Source organism: Chanodichthys erythropterus, chromosome 8, assembly GCF_024489055.1.
Source record: "Chanodichthys erythropterus isolate Z2021 chromosome 8, ASM2448905v1, whole genome shotgun sequence".
NCBI lineage: Eukaryota > Metazoa > Chordata > Actinopteri > Cypriniformes > Xenocyprididae > Chanodichthys > Chanodichthys erythropterus.
Genome location: NC_090228.1, coordinates 15,284,772 through 15,303,139, shown reverse-complemented (window position 1 = coordinate 15,303,139; position 18,368 = coordinate 15,284,772). Strand labels below are relative to the sequence as shown.

Here is an 18,368-nt window from a genome sequence, read left to right as displayed (position 1 = left end):
ATGAAAATAATGAGCTTGTAAGTACATTCTCTGATTGATGATGCATCTACAGTATTAGCAATCTGTATCCATGTATATAATTCCTGTATTGCAGGTGTCGGTATTGGTTTTGAAGGTTCACTCGGTCTGCTGTTCTCTGGATCTGAAGGGTGATGATACAGCAGTAGCTCTGGAGGTGGGGCGTATCCGTCCCAATCAGCTTGGCAACGTCAGTTTGCGGCAGTATCTTAGCAACCGCAGCCTGGGTAAGACTGAGTTTGACACCTGTGTTTGTGTGTGCACATGTGTCAATGCTACACCTGATAAACACTTGCTGTTTGCGTTTCTTCAGGTTTAGTGTCTTCAGCATCAGTCGCTCAGAGTGGTGAAGGTACTTTAAGTGTGTATCTTCATATGTTTACATAGTGTGTGTGTGTGTGTGTTTGTGCGCACGACACATTTGTCAGTTTAGATGCTGTCTGTGAGTTTGCACGAGTTGTGTGTGTTGTGTGATCACTCTCTCAGCACTTCTTGTGTTTGGTTTGAACACATACACTACAGTTTGGGGTCGGTTCGATTTTTTAGTCTTTGACAGGTCGCTTATACTCACCAAGGCTGCATTTATTTGATGATTTGATGAATGGTAATATTGTCAAATGTTTTGATAATTTTTAAAATAACTCTTTTCTGTTTTTAAAATGGAATTTATTATTTTTTCCTTTTTATTATCTGAAGTAGAAATCTTTTGTAACAATATAAATGTCATTACTGTCACTTCTGATCAATTTAAAGGTGCAGTGTGTAAATTTTAGTGGTATCTAGCGGTGAGGTTGCGAATTGCAATATAGAAAAGCTACGGTGGCCAACACAGGACAAAGATGTCATCGTTTGAGACAGCAGAGAGTAGCTAATCAAGCAAATGTGCTCTGTAGTGCAGTTTGTCCGTTTAGGGCTACTGTAGAAACATGCCGGTGCAAAATGTAAGGGGACCCGCAGTGTATGTAGGTAGAAATGGCTCATTCTAAGGTAATAAAAATGTAACTGTTCATTATGTAAGGTCTTTATACACCACTAAAACCATATTTATGTATATTATATAGCATTTTTGTCAATAGATCCTCCTAAAATTTACACAGTGCACCTTTAATGCATCCTTGCTGAATAAGAGTGTTAATTTCTTTAAAACAAAATGACTGACCTGACCCCAAATTTTTGTGCATATTTTTATAAACGACTAGTTGGTGGATTAGTTGACTAATTGGATTAAATCTAGAATGCAAAAAAAAAAAGGATAAGTATCTGTCATAGAAACCCCCCTAATGAATTTTTAATAATATAAACCATATTAGTACTAACATTTGATTTAGTCCGACAGGAATTCTCTTTATTGTTAGTGGTAGATTTGTTACACAACCAGTGGGTTGTTGGCTTATAGTGGTTGTGTTAAGCTTATTTAATATTAATATCTAATATTTAGCTTTAGTGCTTCTAGTATTTGTGCATTAAAAGGGTTGTTGTAGAGACGCAACTAATTTGAAGCAGTATAGTAAGTTTGTGTTTTGTGTGAATTATAATAGGGCATTTTTCTCGCCCACTGGTCCCAACTCTTCTCTTTCATCCTCTCTCTCTCTCTCTCTCTAGCTGCTCTGGTTTTGTGTTGTCGTTTCTCTGCTGTCACAGACCACTGGGTTCTGCAGTACCAGAACTGCTGGTTCAGGAGACTTTGTACACACATAAACACACACAACCTCACTCTCATCTATCTAGGCTGTTTCAGAGCCGCTTTCCTCTCCAAGGATTAATCTTTAGGCTTTTCCATGCTCAGTTTCTCTTGACTGATTCTGCTAGCCTCTGTTTTTCAGTCAGTTTCTCTGTATCTTTCTCTCACATGCTCCCATGTTCTCTATTTTCAGTTATTCTCACTCATTCACTGTCCTCTTGCAGCATTTTTGCTGTTCTTCAGTATCTCCACTTCGGAGGGAAAGTGCTGCGTTTGCTTGTTTTATTCACAACTGTTGAAAGATTAATTAAAATGCTCAGCTAGGAATGACAGGAATGATCACTTCTATCCTTTGTAGGGATGGTCTGAGCCTTTCTAACTCCACTATTTTCACAGAGGACATTGAAGAAATGAACATTTGGTATCGCAAACATGACGCGCAACTCTTTTTGTCTTAGAGCAAAAAATATCAAACTTTATGCAACTTTTACATACATAAATTATAATTATAACTTACATGCACACAATAATTAAAGGGATAGTTCACCCAAAAATTTAAATGTTGGTAACCAGACATTTAACAGAAGCCATTGACTCCCATAGTAGGAAAAAAATACTATGAAAGTCAATGGCTACTGTCAACTGTTTGGTTACCAACATTCTTTAAAATATCTTCTTTTGTGTTCAACAGAAGAAAGAAACTCATAAAGGTTTGGAACAACTTGAGGGTGAGTAATGCCTCATTTCCACCAAGCGGTACAGGACAGTACAGTACGATTTGGGTAAACCCTGATCCGGCTTGCGTTTCTATCACCAACAGTACCCTTACTTATGGCGTGTATGCCGGAAAGTAGCAATTGACAGCAAGAAAGCAACACAGTAAATGGAGGACATACAGCAGATCTTGTTCTTGCTTCTTGGCATGTACAATGGTACATTTCTGTGCACCGACATTGTGTTGCAACAGTATTGTGTTTCAACTGTATATTTTAAAAATGCCGCCTCTTGTGTTGTCATTCCCCTTGTAGCACGCGCAAGTGACGATTCTCTGTCAACCAATCAACATTCTGCAGTGAGTGTAGCTCCACCCTGTAGGTACTGGACTACTGTTATAGGTACCCCAACAGAACGGTCCCAAAAAAGTCATAAGGTTAGATATTTTGGTACCATTTACAACTGAAATAGAAATCGAAATGGAAATAATTGCGTACTGTACTGTACCGCACCTTACTGCTTTGTGGAATCGAGCCATAAGTGATGACAACATTTTAATTTTTGGTGAGCTATTCCTTTAGATAATTTAAATTATTTACTTATGATTATGAAAGTCAAATAATATTTGTTATAATTTACATTCTATTATAATAAATAAAAATATGAATATGCAATATACAAATGAATAGTTTGAAATTCCTGATTTGTAAAAAAAAAAAAAAAACTTGTATAGTTTAATATAGTATGGCATCTGACATTTTTATTCATGTATTTTTTGTGATTTTGGAACTTACAAAGAGACACTGTTTTTGGACATGTACCATAGTGTTCTTTAACCCTCAGAGGTCTGAGGATTTTTGGGGCCCTGGAGAAGTTTTGACATGTCCTGACATTTGTGCTTTTTTAAGTTGTTCATAAACATATTAATGGAAAAAGTGTCATTACACTGTATTCAGCACAAACTAGGCTACAATAATATGTGAGGAACATGTATGGAATAACGTTTATGCGTGGTTATTGAAAAAACAAAAAACTTAAGTCACTGATATAAAGCCAAAAATATATATATTAAATCTTTGTTCACAAGACTTCTGGGTATTTGAGGTTGTAGACTAGAGTTTTTGCTTCAAAATTAGGTAAAAATTATGCTGCCTGCTTGTTCATATAAAACAATAGAGAGATTTAAATTTTCTAAAACATCTTTGGTCAAGAAACACAGTATGCGTGGAGGCGTGAATCATCATGAATAATGGGTGATTCTCACCTGAAAAGACAAAAGAATCGCATAAAGAGCTCTAATGACCTGCATACATAATGAGCTCGTTCAGACAAGTAGTCTGTGAAAAAACCCTATGTGATCATGTCTCAAAGCTCATCATGGTGTAAATCAAACATACAGAACAAACAGCAATACTGTGAAATATTATTACAATTTAAAATAATGGTATTCTATTACATTCTTTAAAATATAATGTATTTCTGTGATGCAAAGTGTCTGAACAATTATATTACCTCTATGGCATTTCATATAGGCTTTTATCTTAAAAGCAAGCACATTTGGAGAAATATTGATGGATTTTCATATGTTTGTCAATTTTCTATACAGAGGAGTAATATTTATTCAGGATTTATTGTCATTACTATGAGCGCTGGATACTGTGTTTTCAATTCATACTTGCAGCCGGAGGGCGCTCTGCCCCTTTTGTCCACAAATGCCTGCTAAAGAAGAATAGGCAATCCAGGAACTAACCGAACTAACAGAGGCCAGAGATCGCTAACTATGGCTATTCAAAACACTTTTCAAGGCAATAAATACACGATTGAGATGATGAATGCATGTATTGACTCAATTTGCATCCGAATAGCGCTCCCTCCGTGGGCGTGGCCGCATTAGCGGATAATGAGCTGAATCACGGACTTCTGACATGGCTCTCTTTTCATACAGATTACATAAACACAGAATATTTGTTTTCGATTTGACCTACATGATTTAAAACCTGACATTTCAACGTTTTTTTAGACATAAGTCTAATTTTTTTGTGATTAGTATTCACTAAGTTACAGTTAATTTTCTGAGAACTATCAGATTGGACTTCGTTCAGAGGGAGACGAGAGATCACGCATCATGTTAGTTTTCTTTATTTTACAAAAAGCACAACATTTTGTTGTTACTCTGAGTGTACACAAATAAAAGAAGAAATTTCACAGATTAAAATGGTGTATAACTCTTAATTGTATGTGCAACATTGACACGCGGAAAAAAAACGCGTTGATCACGCCGGTGTGACCGCCGACCCAAGGGAGTTAAAGTACTTTGGTGTACCACATATACCACAGTATATAAATGTGGTACCATTACCAATGTACTATGTTAGTACCATCTGCTACAATCATCTTACCACTGTACCTCCACAGTACTATTTTTGTAAGGGACCTGTTCCTCTCTTCCCATGTCTTATTACTCTGTTATGTCTTATTTAACGCATCTGCGTTTGGGTATATTTCTCTGTATTCTGGGCAGAGGAGGTGAGGATGTTAATGCAGTCTTAGTTTCAGAGCTGCCAGTTCTCAAAAGGAGCTACATGAATTCAATATAGATCAGACAGAGAAGTATAGTAGATACCGTGGACTCCTCTGCCACGAGACCTCCTGGGAACGCTGAACTGCACAGCTTGGATATCATTTGATGTCTCCTTTCTGCCCTCTGCTGTAGGAAATTTCATGAATTTCAATGAGATTTCTATTCATTACCACAGGCATTGTTGCGCTGACATTTTGGATTCAATGCATAATTTAAATGCAGCGTTTCAATGTTTTGGATTTGTCTATTTTTAGACCGGTGGCTGTCTCCCGTGTCCTGCTTTTCCGTCTGGTTCCACAGCTTGTGCAACGGGCCCTTGACTTCCACTCATTAGTGATCCCTTGGCCTCCTGCATGACTGTGTACACATGTGTAGTGTGTAGTTCCAAGGCTTATTGCATTGCATGGAGAAACATGGAATAGATGATGGTTTCATCATGTGGATCTTCATTATTGTGTGCGTTTTTTTTGTAATGGCATCTAGGCATTCACACTGACAGTGATCTGCAGCGACAAAGAGACCTGGAATCATTAATTTTCAATAAGAGCATCAGGAACTGTGTAGTTGAGAAAAGTTTAATGTTATGCAAATGTGAAGTGACGTGTCAGGGTGTCCAGGAGCAGGAACACTTACTATCAACCTAAAATCTCTTGCTGCCTTCAAATGCACCTGTTAGGCTTATATCTTCGAAATGGACTTTCATTACTATGTCTAATTACAACACACTCTGAAATGTTTGATTCTGATGGGTCAGTCACAATCCGAGACCCTATTTAACAGTCCTCTCATCCGTGTATCTGAAGCCAGCGCTTCTTTCATGTGTCATTTGTATCACACTGCAAACTTGCTCTGTCTTGTTTCATACAAATGCAGCTGGTGCAGTCTTGAGTCTCTGGTACAGTTATCGATTGTATTGAAAAGGAAATCGGAGGACTTCACTATCATTAGTACTGTAATATTAATTTTCTTGCTAAGAAAATTGTTGTGTACGCTTTAATGGATTATAAGTTAATAAACGGTTATGAATACGATTTTAAAACGGTTGTATCTCAAAAATCAATATTTCATGTCCCTGTAATTATTTGATATTATGAAAAACCATGTAGTAAGTGGTATGACTGTGTATTATGCCTTAAATGTTCATCTTGTTTGAACTTGTTCGTTCGTTTTGCCTCAAAGCAAGTTTTTCTTCGCAGAAGCTTTGTATTAATTGAGCTAATAAAATATGAAAAACTCAAATCAATTATTTGTTTGAAGTAGGCGTGGAATAAGTGGGAAAACATTTTCACTTACATGTCACTCATTCAAGTTTAAATCAACATGAAAATAGCCTAAGAAAAGTTTTATATTGTAAATATTAAACCCAAATAACTACATCTGAATTCAAAATTATTAATTTCTATCAGTTGTTTATACACCCTGAAACTTGAGACTAATTATACACATTTTGTGTATATGCTGTTTTGTACATTGCTACGGAAAAGGATCAGGGCCAAGCAATAATAAAAAAATAAAACCATCTCAAGATTAAAGTTGTTAAATTACGAGAAAAAAGTCGAGATAAAATGTTGAGAATAAAGTAATTAAATTACGAGTAAAAAGTTGTTAAATTACGAGAAAAAAGTCGAGATAAAATGTTGAGAATAAAGTCATTAAATTATGAGAAAAAAGTTGTTAAATTACGAGAATAAATTCGTTAAATTATGAGAAAAATGTCGTTAAATTTCGCGAAAAAAGTCTAGATAAAATGTTGACAATAAACTCATTAAATTATGAGAAAAATTCATTAAATTACGAGACAACAACCGAGATAAAATGTTGAGAATAAACTCATTAAATTATGAGAATAAAGTCATTAAATTACGAGAAAAAAGTCGTAATTTAACAAATTTGTTCTCGTAATTTAATGACTTTTTCTCATAATTTAATGAGTTTATTCTCAACATTTTATCTCGAAATTTAACGAAATTTTTTCATAATTTAACGAATTTGTTCTCGTAATTTAACGACTTTTTTTCGTAATTTAATGACTTTATTCTCAACATTTTGTCTCAACTTTTTTCTTGAAATTTAACGAGTTTTTTCTCGTAATTTAATGACTTTATTCTCAAAATTTTATCTCGACTTTTTCCTCGAAATTTAACAATTTTTTTTTCTCGAAATTTAACAATTTTTTTTCTCGAAATTTAACAACTTTAATCTCTCGATGGTTTTATTTTTTTATTATTGCTTGGCCCTAATCCTCTTCCATACATTGTTGCTTTAAAATGATACAGCTTGTAAAATAAAAAAAATGTGCAAAATTATTCATTATAATTAACTACAGGCTTGCTTCCTGCTTACTGATCTGTATATATACTGAAGATTATTGGTATAATATATGATTTCCGCCATCAACCCGTCCCTTACGATATCTCGGCAGCCTAAACACTTTAGTTGGACCTGAATGCTTTATTTGGCCTAAATGCTTTAGTTGGACCTAAATGCTTTAATTCAAGCTAAATGTTTTATACTGTATGAGAATAAATTCTCTGGCTAGACCTAAATGCTTTGTTTCCAGCTTGTGCAAGCTAGAATTCAGAGTTTCTTACTTGTAAATATGACTTCGCTCTGTCATTCATTTGCTCGGAAATCACAATTGCGTTATTTCCAACCTCACTTGAAGGGCACGTTTGTCAGTGTGAACGAAGCATTTTATGGCTCAAAACTAAAAACTTTTAAACCAACAAATCATTTTTGACACATTGTTAAAAAACTTGGCAAACTTGACATCAGCACGTTACTTCATTCCTACTTTTATTTCTTTCTCACAGGCTCTGGGTCAGGGTCGGACCCCAGCACGGTGTTATTAAATCCAGAGGTGCAGGTGAGGCTGGAAAGCGGCCCGGGGGCTGCGGTTCACTCTCCTCTCGCCGAACAGAACGGCTTCCTGCAGTGCCGCCTACAGGCCTTCAGTGCCGACTTCCTCATGACATCACTGCGAAACCTCGCCCTCTTCCTGGGGGATGACACCGCCTCCCAGGTTCTTCCCATGGAGATCACAATCAAAGATACACATGTGAACCTCAAGGTACATTTAGACACTGAACATTAGGTCTGTCAGGATATCAGATTTCACAACACTATTATCATGGCCGAAAGAATTAACGATAACAATATTATCGCAATGTCTAAAGAGATTAAAATAATGCTATCAGGTCTTGCTTTTGTCTGCCGTATCCTCAATAGAACCAGCATGTATGTTCTAATATATGTGTTTAAATCAGGATGACGTTCCCCGTGACAAAGCGTCAGAGCCTGAGGCCACGCCCATCGCCGTACATATTCATAATCTGCTTATCCATCGTCAAGACGACGGCTCATTCAGCATTGGAGGAGGTTATTCATGTCCCTTACTTCCTGTTTATCTCTTCCTGCTTCCTTCTTCACTCCTGAATTATAATTGTTCCTTATAGCATCATTTCCTCCCCTTTAACACTAGAAGTCCCAGAGAGCAGCCATTTGGCTTTTCTACCTATAAAACCCGCAGGACAGCCGATGGGCTGGAAGGCTTTAGGCTAATATCCTTAATCAGCTGTGAACAGTTGCTTTTGTTATGTAAACAATGTGGGGCCATGCTGAGCCACTTCAAGGAAACTTGTGTTTCACTTTGCCATCTTAGGGAGAAATCAACACATGTTTTTTTTTTTTTTCCTTTGTTGCTGAGATCTATTGATAAAAATAGTACAAAATAAAATAAAGAAACCAACCATTTGTACACATATTTACAAATAATATTAAAAAGTGAGTGAGTACATTCCAGCAATCACTCACAATCCATATTATAATTTTGTATATATTCATTATATATTAATCTTATATTTGAAATACATCATAAGTCCATTTTTAAAAGTGTTTGAAAGATGGGTTCAAGTGTACTACAAGTGGTAACTAAATACATTTTTCTTTACAGAGATAGTATGTTAAAAGCACATTTTAGTTCAAATTCATGGAGTCTCAAAATAGCACAGTTGAGTACACTTAGATGTTCTTAAGATTATCTTAAGAAGTACTAAAGAAGAGCTTTTAGTATATTAAGTACAAAATAAGTGCACGGAAATAGAGCACTGAACATTATGGAAGTGTAAAAGTGTACTAAAATAAAGTGTATTTTACTGCACTTTTTTTCATCTGGGTAGACACTCCAACACTTTCCGTTTGCATTAAGATTATTTTTATTACCACACTGGCAGATACTGATCATTTTACTTAAGTAAAATGCACTTAATTTAGATCCCCCCAGGAAACAAGACTAAATATCATATATAATTTTCTCATATAGAAAATCCATCTTGATTTAAGATTTTTTTTAATTTTACTTGAAATAGGATAAAAAAATACTTAGTATGAAAAGCATTTTTGCAGTATGAATGAGTGAGTTAACTTTTTAAACATCACTTGCACTCCCTCATTTCAGGGTTAACATACTCAAGAGTTTTCACTTAACCTCCTTTCTGAAACCGGCCCATGGTCAATCAAGTTCTCTGCTTTTAGCAGCCCTCCCTCCCCCACACATACAAACAAGCCACCAGCAACCATTCACACACACACCCCCAACCCCCCTGCAGATTGCTCAGGTAATGACCATATTTACACATGAATTGATGCTAATGATAGCCAAAAGACTAGCCAGTTAGCATCCACTTGGCTAAAGGAGGGTTACAAATCTCTGGGACTTCTAGTGTTAAATCCCTCTGGCACTTGCATGCCCTCTCTCTTTTACTTTGAAGTTTGCCTCCATTTTGAACTTTATTGAAATATGATTAAAACTCAGGAATGCACGTTCTAAATGCATCCCTTCCCCTCTCTCCCCTCGGACAGCTGAGCGTGCCGTGGACCCAAAGCTTCAGAAGGCGGGGCCTGTGAATGACAGCAGGCTCAGTTCTGTCCCTGAAGTTCCTGTAGGTGTGGCCAGTGAGCCGAAAGCCACTCAGACTGCACCTCTGTCACCCACAAGCCCCACCCCCTCAAGTAGAGAAAAGGTACAATTTGTGATATGTAAATGATTGAACAGTTTTGCATGATTTAATGCATCAGTGTACATCCACATAAAGCTGGACTTGTAAAATTGCAGCTTTATGTGAATGTTTTATTTTGAGATTTATGTATAGATGTATATCTACCATGATGCAGGATTGCCGTTTTGTCTTGGTTTGCCTATTTAACCCTCTAAAGCCTGACATATGAAATCATAGTCAGAAAAATCTGACTTTTCAAAAAATGAAACCTTTTGAGTATCACATTTGATACATCAGGCTTTTTTGGTTCAAATAGAGGAGAATATGGAGCTCATACTCAAAAAGGATAAAAAAAAAAAAAAAAAACACCTAAATTTTATTTAGTGGCCCAAACTGAGCAAAATGTGAAAATAAGTTGCAGTTGCTGATATTTATGTGACCAAAAATGAATATGAAATTATGATAGCTTGTAGTGTAAGTGTAAGTCAGTGAGATCTTTATAACCGTGTAACAGACTACCTACATAAAATGCATATAAATGTAATTCGCTCTATATCGTCCAATAATGTCTTATTAACATAAATAAATGTTTCTACAATTATACTAATATGCATTTTACTTGCTAAAACTATCAGTCAGACAATAGAAGTCATGTTGATTTTTGTTGATAATTTTGAGGCCTTAGAAATTTGTTTATTAAAAATATAAGTTTTATAGAGATAAAGGTGTTATTATGAAAAATAAAAATTTCTCCTAGAAAAATAAGAATTCAATGTGCTATGAAAACATACTCTACTATAAAAACTGCAAGTTTCACAACACAATACATTCCTAGTTCAAAAAGATAATTTATTGAAAGTAGGCTGCAAAAAAACGTCTCGTTCTGAAATATTTGGATTTCTGATTAACAAATATCACTAAAAATATCATGATATCATGAATCATGTCAGTTATTATTGCTCCATCTGCCATTTTTCACTGTTGTTCTTGCTTGCTTACCTAGTCTGATGATTCACCTGTGCAGATCCAGATGTTAATACTGGCTGCCCTTGTCTAATGCCTTTCATAATGTTGGGAACATGGGCTGGCATATGCAAATATTGGGGGTGTACACCCCGACTGTTACGTAACAGTCTGTGTTATGTTGAGATTCGCCTGTCCTTCGGAGGTCTTTTAAACAAATGAGATTTATATAAGAAGGAGGAAACAATGGAGTTTGAGACTCAGTCTATGTCTTTTCCATGTACTGAACTCTTGTTATTCAACTATGCCAAGATAAATTCAATTTTTGAATCTAGGGCACCTTTAACTAACTCTTAAGGGCTTTTCACACTTGAAATATTTAACCCTGGGTCATTCTAAACCCTGGGTAAATACAATTCTGGATTGTCTTTATTCACACTTCACACTGCACATTCCTAAACCCCGGGTTAAAGTCCTTATTTGCATATTTGTGGCGTTACTTACTGGACAAACGCAGCACGTGGCCCGTTTACATAAAGGCTCTATCATTGCGCGTCCTCATTGCTGACTGTAATATCATGCTTTTTTCTGAATGAACTTTTCGAAATATAAAGGTAATAATGACTTTCTTCTCTTCTTCACTCCACTTGTCACTTTTTCTATCTTTTTTTACATTTTTCCTATCATACGCAGTCTATACATGACGCTGTGTTTCCATGACTGCCCAAAGCGCGTAAATATAAGGCACTGACGTTTGCTAAGCATCAAGTTTTACATTCTAACACCACATTGTTTCACACTGTACAAGTTTGGCACCGCAATGTGGAATTAACAGCGCAAAAGTGGTGCTAACCCTATTTTTTGTAACCCCGGGTAAGAAGTGGTGCTAACCCTGCATCTAAATCAAGTGTGAAACGATCCTTTACCCAGGGTTAAAAGCAGAGTTTAGAACGACAATAACCAGGGGATAAGCGTAGTGTGAAAAGCCCTTCAGACTGTAGTAGACTGTTAGTAAACTGTTAATAAGTAGAATAAGCTGATATGTAGTTGCAAAGTTACTTATAGTCAGTAGAATATCTGTTGGGGGAGCATCAAAATAAAGGGTTAGCAGATATTAAACAGACAGTCTGCTAATAATCGAATGAGAGTTAGCTGACATGTAGTTGCAAAGTTAATTCTAGTAAAATGTCTAAAATGGACAATCAAAATGAAGCATTACCCTAAAATATACTAAAACTTTATTTCTAACAAGGTGCCAGATCATTGTAGTCTTATCTTAAAGTATTAGTTCACTTTCAAATCAAATTTTCCTGATAATTCACCCCCATGTCATCCAAGATATTCATGTCTTTCTTTCTTCAGTCGAAAAGAAATGAAGGTTTTTAATGAAAACGTTCCAGGATTTTTCTCCATATAGTGGACTTCAATGGCCTCCAAACAGTTGAAGGTCAAAATTAGTTTTATTGCAGCTTCAAGGCATTCTACACAATCTCAGACAAGGAATAAGGGTCTTATCTAGAGAAACAATCTTAATTTTCTAAAACAAAATTCAAAATTATATACATTTAACCATAAATGCTCATCTTAAACTAATTCTAGAACTACCTTAATTTCCTTTTGACTGAAGAAAGAAAGACATGAACATCTTGAATGACATGGGGTGAGTTAATTATCAGGAAAATTTAATTTGAAAGTGAACTAATCCTTTAACAACCTGTGCAGCACATAAAGAGAGCATTTACATAAGTCTTAAAGGCACACAGCATACAAACAACAACAACAAAAAAACAGCAGATTTAATTCTGAGGGTCAAAGAGAGAATAGAAAATGGTTCAAAAACCCTGACTGATGTAAGTAGACCTCAGGGAAAAAATAAAATAAAATGATAAAAACATGATCCCTTTAACATCAATTATCAGTCAAGCAAAGCATCCAGGCTGATAAAGCTAATGATCTTTTCCATCCACACAGCTGCTCGTTGAGGAGAATGAATGCTTGAAACTGGAGTTGTCCAAGGCCAAGATGGCGCTAGCAGAAGCCCAGATGGAGAAAGACTCTCTCCAGCATCAAATGAAGAGTCTCAAACTCACCAGCGGGGGCAGCAACAGCTAGTGGCAGTGCATGCGTGTGTGCATACAGGACAGACACTTGCCACAGGGGGGCAGCAGAGTGCTTGGAGGGGCCCGGTGCCATAAAAACTCCCAACTCTGCAGCTGAGAGGAGAATGGTATGTGTGCCGTGACGGAGCTCTCACCTCACACGGGAACCAGACTTTATCTGCTCTTAAAGAACAGTGTTCTTTACTATAGTGTACACACAAAGCTTCAAAATCAGAAAAAGTCAAGTGAGAAAACTCTTCGGACAGCCTGTGGAATTTCACATTTCCTCTTGATGTTTTGTTGCTCTCTTCCTATTTTTATTATTTCTTTCACTTCATTTCTTTGTGTTGGCAAGGCCTGCAGATGCACCCCTTAAAATTATCATGGGAAAGTGTAAAGGGGTGATAGACACGCATTCTTTATCACTTTATCTACTCTCTAACCATTAATACACAGTGTAGAAGCACATTCCCCTCTTGACCTTTAACCCCAGGACAGTCTTACACACTGTCAGGGTGTGTGATGTTGAATGTCATATCTTTGGAGGAATGTCTTAAAAAGTTAATTTGCACTGTTTTGAACTCTTTTGTTTAACAAGAACTAAAAAAAAAAAAAAAAAAGAGCAACTAATAAATTTGTGTTTATGTATAGTAATTGTGATATACAAGAATGTTTTTTGTTAATAAGTGCGATTGAATTGTTGTAGGCAAAATTTTTACAATCCATTATGATAGCGTCTCAAAAATGGGAAAATGTTTTCGGAATTATTTATGTTCACGAACACACTACAGGATTTGCATTGCACACCTTGATTTCTCTTACTATATGGACAGATGTGTTGAGGTTTGCAGATATCAGTTCAGTATTTGCAACTAAATACACTGCGTCATTCTATGTTTGTCTTTTTAGATGAACGTTTGCACTGCAACAGTCAAAATAGGAGATTAATAGTGTTTAATTCACTCAATCTGAGCTTGGAATGTTTAGCAGTTTTTTTGTCACATTGTTGATCTGATTACCAGCATTTCTGCACAAAGAAAAATCAAAACGGAGATGAATGTTGGAAAACAGCTCAACAGAAGAGTTTTTGTTTGGTCGGCTTTTCTTGTTTATGCTTTAAAAGAGAAGGGCGTATCTTATTATGAAATACAATGGCAAAAATGTTCTTTGCTCTCTCCTGCCCTTGTTTTTTTTCTCTCTTGTTTTTCCTCTTTACAGTGACCTCTACAAGTGCCTGTGACTGCACACCTTCTCCAGAGGTTCTGCTTGATTTTTCTTTCACGTCTTGTTTTCTAAATGAATGTTTTAATGCTCTTCACAACATAAGCTTTTATCTGGAGACAACATAAGCTTTTAGTTGGAGAACATTTTTCAGATGTTGGGACTTGAACATGGAGAGCTGGATGATGAACATCTGATTGTAGGAAATCTTTTCTTCTGTAGTTCTAGGCCTCACCCCGATGACACAAGCCCCACCCCAGTATGTAATAGACAAGCCCCTTAGAGATAGAGGCCCGCCTCTTTAGCACAAATGATGAATGATGCTCAATCAAGCAAACTTATAAAATGATTATTTCTTGTGTCTGACAGAAGCTGCTGAAGTACTGAGACAACTGAAATAAAATGCTGAAATAAAGTTTAAAACATTTTATTCATGAGTATCACCTCTGCTCTTGTGTTAATAAATGATAATCCATATGTCATATGTATGAGTTGCTTTTGGGCTGAAACACATGCTCTCAATCACATGCTTACCTACTTATATAGAAATATGTTTATGATTTTTCATTTTAATTAAAATATCATAGCTTGATCTTCCTTCCAAAGAAACAACAGGCTTCTTTATTTTTTATTAATCCTTTTCACTCTAATGTACGTCACAATACTGAACAAACAACCTGGTCTCACATGAAAACGCAGCGATTTCATATGAATTAGTACTATGTGAATCAAAAATGTCCGATTATTAGAAAAAAATGTAAACATAAAGGTTCAACCCTTAACATATCCATCACTTCGACGTAAGCAGATCGTACAAAAATATACGATTGAGAATGTACGAATTCGTATGAATTAGCCACCAGTTCCAGTTCGCTAATTCCGATACATTGCGACTTTAAATCATGTTGCTTTGTGGGTAACACTTTATTTGAATGTGTCCTTGTGAAACATGTTAAATGTATTTAGTATAGCTGCAAGCAGCGATGAAAGGGCCCTCGCTTCTGTGCCACAGCCACCCGGTGGCTTTAGGAAAACAGAGCACTGTGGGCAATATGCATTTAAGTATATACAGTGAGGAAAATAAGTATTTGAACACCCTGCTATTTTGCAAGTTCTCCCACTTAGAAATCATGGAGGGGTCTGAAATTGTCATCGTAGGTGCATGTCCACTGTGAGAGACATAATCTAAAGAAAAAAATCCAGAAATCACAATGTATGATTTTTTTAACTATTTATTTGTATGATACAGCTGCAAATAAGTATTTGAACACCTGTCTATCAGCTAGAATTCTGACCCTCAAAGACCTGTTAGTCTGCCTTTAAAATGTCCACCTCCACTCCATTTATTATCCTAAATTAGATGCACCCGTTTGAGGTCGTTAGCTGCATAAAGACACCTGTCCACCCCATACAATCAGTAAGAATCCAACTACTAACATGGCCAAGACCAAAGAGCTGTCCAAAGACACTAGAGACAAAATTGTACACCTCCACAAGGCTGGAAAGGGCTACGGGGAAATTGCCAAGCAGCTTGGTGAAAAAAGGTCCACTGTTGGAGCAATCATTAGAAAATGGAAGAAGCTAAACATGACTGTCAATCTCCCTCGGACTGGGGCTCCACGTAAGATCTCACCTCGTGGGGTCTCAATGATCCTAAGAAAGGTGAAAAATCAGCCCAGAACTACACGGGAGGAGCTGGTCAATGACCTGAAAAGAGCTGGGACCACCGTTTCCAAGGTTACTGTTGGTAATACACTAAGACGTCATGGTTTGAAATCATGCATGGCACGGAAGGTTCCCCTGCTTAAACCAGCACATGTCCAGGCCCGTCTTAAGTTTGCCAATGACCATTTGGATGATCCAGAGGAGTCATGGGAGAAAGTCATGTGGTCAGATGAGACCAAAATAGAACTTTTTGGTCATAATTCCACTAAACGTGTTTGGAGGAAGAAGAATGATGAGTACCATCCCAAGAACACCATCCCTACTGTGAAGCATGGGGGTGGTAGCATCATGCTTTGGGGGTGTTTTTCTGCACATGGGACAGGGCGACTGCACTGTATTAAGGAGAGGATGACCGGGGCCATGTATTGCGAGATTTTGGGGAACAACCTCCTTCCCTCAGTTAGAGCATTGAAGATGGGTCGAGGCTGGGTCTTCCAACATGACAATGACCCGAAGCACACAGCCAGGATAACCAAGGAGTGGCTCTGTAAGAAGCATATCAAGGTTCTGGCATGGCCTAGCCAGTCTCCAGACCTAAACCCAATAGAGAATCTTTGGAGGGAGCTCAAACTCCGTGTTTCTCAGCGACAAGCCAGAAATCTGACTGATATAGAGAAGATCTGTGTGGAGGAGTGGGCCAAAATCCCTCCTGCGGTGTGTGCAAACCTGGTGAAAAACTACAGGAAACGTTTGACCTCTGTAATTGCAAACAAAGGCTACTGTACCAAATATTAACATTGATTTTCTCAGGTGTTCAAATACTTATTTGCAGCTGTATCATACAAATAAATAGTTAAAAAATCATACATTGTGATTTCTGGATTTTTTTCTTTAGATTATGTCTCTCACAGTGGACATGCACCTACGATGACAATTTCAGACCCCTCCATGATTTCTAAGTGGGAGAACTTGCAAAATAGCAGGGTGTTCAAATACTTATTTTCCTCACTGTAAATATAGGAGGACTACGTTAGTCATTTGTAATTGACCCTTCGCCGGGAGTTTGATTGACAAGCGATCTAACCAATCAGAACGCTGCATCCGCCATTTTGTCCGACAAAGCAGCCAGTAGTTAGAAGATTAACCTCGGTGGAGTTAAACTTGAAAAATTGTGTATATTGACGTCTCTACGCGTTTGAAACAACATTCATTCTCATGTTCATTCATGTTTATTTGGTGCTATAAATGGACTCGTAGTAAGAGATGATCGGTTTACGAGCCTCTTGAGCTGAGGCGTTACAGCAATCTGTCACGACCATGGTCACGACACATTAAAGAGCAACAAAACGGTTTTTATTGATTGAATTTCTTTAATAACTACACAGTTTGAAAGCTGGGACTTTGTTTAATATCATAAGTAACCTGCTCTGTCTTGTCTATCGACGTGTTGTCAGTGTCCTCTTCGCTCCACAATGTATTTTTCACTGCGTGTGGCGTGACAGCGCCACGGCTTGTCGGACAAAACAACAGTAACTAAGGGGAGCAGGTCTTTGCGAAGGGTCAATTGCCACACTTCCTGCTACCAGCTGGTGGCGCTATGACTATAAGTAAATTGGCGGGTAAATGTCTTCAGGCCAGGGCAATTATCAAACGTGAAGTTTGAGGCAGATCGGACATTGTATGTTTGAGTTACAACAACTTCCTGTTTCATGACAGTAATAGCATGCTTTAGCACTCAGCTAAGTGTTGTTAGCATGTTTTTGAATGTTTGTAGCATGTTTAGCACTCAATTGTATATTTTAGTATGTTGCTAGTAGTGCATTACAGTGTTGGCACTATTACTATAACTAAATATTGTCTTGTAGATGTTTTCAGGGCAGGACTCTTATCAAACGTGAAGTTTGGAGCAGATCGGACATTGTATGCCTGAGTTACAACAACTTGCTGTTTCGTGGCGTTAATCGCATACATTAGCTCTCAGCCAATTGTTGCATGACTTAACGTGTTTCTAACATGTTTGGTACTTCATGGCATGTTTAAATGTGTTTCAAGGAGTGAAATACAGTGTAAAACATGACATTTCCTGTTGCCTGCAGGTGGCGCTATGAATGTAACTGAATATTAGCAAGTAGATGTCTTCAGGCCAGGACGCTAATAAAACGTGAAGTTTGGGGCAGATCGGACATTGTATGCTCGAGTTATAACAACTTCCTGTTTCATGGCGAAACATCGAAGTTTGTCAGGCCGCCACGGACACGCTTTACAGTGAAAACTCAAGATCTTTGCAATTTAACGTCGCAAAGGCCTTTAGATTAGACTGACCAAATATGCAAAACTGCAAAAATTTTACAGAGAAAACTCAAAATATCTGACTTCCTGTTGGGTTTACAGATTTTGCACCCTTGGGCTTTTTTGTAGGTATTGGGCTG

At 37.1% G+C, this 18,368-nt stretch overlaps 1 protein-coding gene across 9 annotated transcripts in view; it reads left to right on the top strand.

The window, feature by feature from the left end:
• bltp3b (bridge-like lipid transfer protein family member 3B) overlaps positions 1-13,675 on the top strand; it is a 43,745-nt gene extending 30,070 nt beyond the window's left edge. For 2 of the 9 annotated variants that reach the window (XM_067392004.1, XM_067391997.1), the window contains 6 exons: positions 95-245; positions 332-370; positions 7,808-8,064; positions 8,261-8,372; positions 9,855-10,015; positions 12,926-13,675. In XM_067392004.1, the coding sequence (XP_067248105.1) occupies positions 95-245; positions 332-370; positions 7,808-8,064; positions 8,261-8,372; positions 9,855-10,015; positions 12,926-13,066 (861 nt within the window). In that variant the 3' untranslated portion in view covers positions 13,067-13,675. Of the gene's footprint in view, positions 1-94; positions 246-331; positions 380-1,620; positions 2,338-2,390; positions 2,423-2,727; positions 6,481-7,807; positions 8,065-8,260; positions 8,373-9,854; positions 10,016-12,925 lie in introns of those variants that run through there. The other 7 variants (XM_067391999.1, XM_067391995.1, XM_067391998.1 and 4 more) reach the window with 6 other exon arrangements.
• The last annotated feature ends 4,693 nt before the right edge of the window (positions 13,676-18,368 follow it).